Source organism: Nematolebias whitei, chromosome 16, assembly GCF_014905685.2.
Source record: "Nematolebias whitei isolate Nwh7 chromosome 16, NemWhi1, whole genome shotgun sequence".
Lineage (NCBI taxonomy): Eukaryota > Metazoa > Chordata > Actinopteri > Cyprinodontiformes > Rivulidae > Nematolebias > Nematolebias whitei.
This window is the reverse complement of record NC_056513.1, coordinates 25,388,163-25,390,768: the sequence shown is the minus strand read 5'-3', so window position 1 is coordinate 25,390,768 and position 2,606 is coordinate 25,388,163. Positions and strand designations below refer to the sequence as shown.

At 43.1% G+C, this 2,606-nt stretch overlaps 1 protein-coding gene across 1 annotated transcript in view; it reads right to left on the bottom strand.

Moving 5' to 3' along the window:
* Positions 1–333: 333 nt before the first annotated feature.
* radil (Ras association and DIL domains) overlaps positions 334–2,606 on the bottom strand; it is a 30,728-nt gene continuing 28,455 nt past the window's right edge. Inside the window, 3 exon segments of the mRNA XM_037689833.1 lie at positions 334–585; positions 829–968; positions 1,512–1,651. Of these exon segments, the coding sequence (XP_037545761.1) occupies positions 486–585; positions 829–968; positions 1,512–1,651 (380 nt within the window). The 3' untranslated portion in view covers positions 334–485.

The window sequence follows — 2,606 nt, the reverse complement described above, 5'->3', positions numbered from 1 at the left end:
TTGTCAACAATTTTTTTTTAAATTATAAAGACAATCTTCAGTTTCCCTCAGGAGCTGAGTAGCAATTTCATCATGCTATTTACATCTGGAAATACAAATAAACATCAATTTAAAACAAGTAAAAAAAAGTCACTTGTGCTCCATGAGCTGACTGAGGAGAATGTGCTGTGCTTTGAACATCAGACTGCATACAGGCCCAAGAGCTGATTACTTATGCAACTCTTTCCTCGCTGTTGACTTCTGTGATGTCACAGCTGGTTTCAGGTCCTGCCCAATACGAGGCCAGTTAGAGCATGAGAGAAACCGGTGGAGTCCGAGTATATCTCTTCTGTTTCAGAGCTCATCTTTGTGCTGAGCCAAAGTTCACATTCATATTTCATGTAGCGTTGACACATCTGCAGGGGCCCAACGTTTTAATCCGTGAAAATCTGTAGGCCACATCATCCTCTTTACAGTTCTGGGGTGTGGTTTGGCAGTTGAGGTGGTCAGCAGGAGGAGGCACTGATCTTCTCCGAGACCTCCGGGTCTGACTTTGCTACCAAGAATCGTAGTCGACCACCTCCCAGACGGATCAGGTCCACCGCGCTGGGAGGAGGAAGTAGAGAGGAGAAAGATGGAGTCTGGTTACATGAAGCTCAGCAGAGATGAGGAAATGATAACGAGACATCACTTTCTGTCTTCAAACAAATCAATCGGAGTAATCAATTGGCTTTAAGAAGCCAACACAAAAACGAACGGTTAACACTGAAGGAAGACTTCACTCATGTTATCACTCTCATCGAGCCCACTGCTTTAGGGAGCAGCATCCAACTGTAAAATCCTCCTCACCTCTGGTAGTCTGCTCCGATCAGGCTGGTCCCATTCACCGCCAAGATGCGGTCTCCAATCCTCAGTCTGCCGTCAGACGCAGCTGGTCCATCAGGGATCAGAGTCCGGATGTAAATGCCAGGAGCATTCAGAGGAGTGTGCTGCCAGAGGGAGAGTGTTAGGGGTTGTGCAGCACGCAGGAGACCAAAAAAAAAAATATACATATATATTTTGCAGCCATGGCAACTTTTAGACCTTTAAACACTGACAGTGAATTTATCACATTCATACTGAATTTAAGATTCAAAGTCTTTTAATTGTGGAACCTCTGTATAGTGAACAACTGGTCCAAGATGCATAAAAAGAAGTTGAGGGTATTTCGTGTTTTTTATTCAAAATAAGCTAATTTAAAAATTGCTGCTACTCGCAACTGTATAACATTTGTATTTGCAATCCATTGAGATGAAATTCTATTATTCAGTCAAAAAAACCAACCTAATATTAGCTTGGAACCTGAAGGGATGATGTGGAATCAAAAAGTCATTTATTTTATGAAAGTTTATTTTTTCCCCAAACGAGTGTTAACAGTCTGACTATACAAAAGATTAAAAGCCAAATCAAGTAGATTTCCTGAAGTTCTGCAGTCAAACCAAAGACAGATTAAAGACGCCATGTTTGTTTTTTTGTGTCATTAATGAACTTACCAGGCCATCTATGAGTCCCATGCCAAGTCCGTAGGGTCCCTTGTCCAGTTCCACTACAAACACCACACACAAGTCATCAGCAAGAGAAGGAGCGCCATGGGAGGAGACAGGGAAAGGAAACTCACACCCACTAATACACCCTGCAGAGGACACACACAACCAAAGACACAAAACACACACAAACACACAGGGTTTTGCTATGGGGTTGGACAAAAGTGACACGTTGTTGTGCAGAGGACACACAGAGGTACAGACACATGCAAAGGTGCAGCTGATACAACACAAACATGCCTACAAGAGTCTGCAGAGATTGCACTCACGACGTCAGCTCTTTTCACACAGACCGTTCCACAGCGCACAATAAAAATACACTTTGTTATGCAACGTTTGATCATAAGGGTTTTAGTTGGATGTCTGCGGATAACATGGTTTGGATCTAGTGCTGCTTGGTTCTTATTCCCTAGCAAACATGGCTCTGACCTAATGACAATGTCCACATGTGTAAAAGAGCCTTTTGACCACTCATGCTGCTGTGTGGAAACAGAACGATGAATAACTGACAACAGCATCACCTGGAAGAAGAAGTGTGGAAAGAGCTAATGTAGAAGATGCACAAACTAAACACTGCTGCAGTTTGAGAAATAAAACTGATCAACACACCACGTTTACTTTGAAGAACTGCTTCAAGACTGTCGAGTGATGGGCAAAGTTAAACATGTATCAACTCAGCGGAGGGGAGTGTGTGTGTGTGTGTGTGTGGGGGGGGGGGGGACTACATAAGTCTTTTCTTTAACAACTGGAAGGGGTGAGTACGATTTGCCATTTTATTTTCAAATGGCACCAGCTGGCCTCTGTGTACTGTAGTCTTCACAGAGCAGCAAATGTATCATTATGATGGTATGTGTAATACCATCCATCCATCCATCCATCCATCCATCCATCCATCCATCCATCCATCACAGAGCAGCAAATGTATCATTATGATGGTACGTGCAATACCATCCATCCATCCATCCATCCATCCATCCATCCATCCATCCATCCATCACAGAGCAGCAAATGTATCATTATGATGGTATGTGTAATACCATCCAT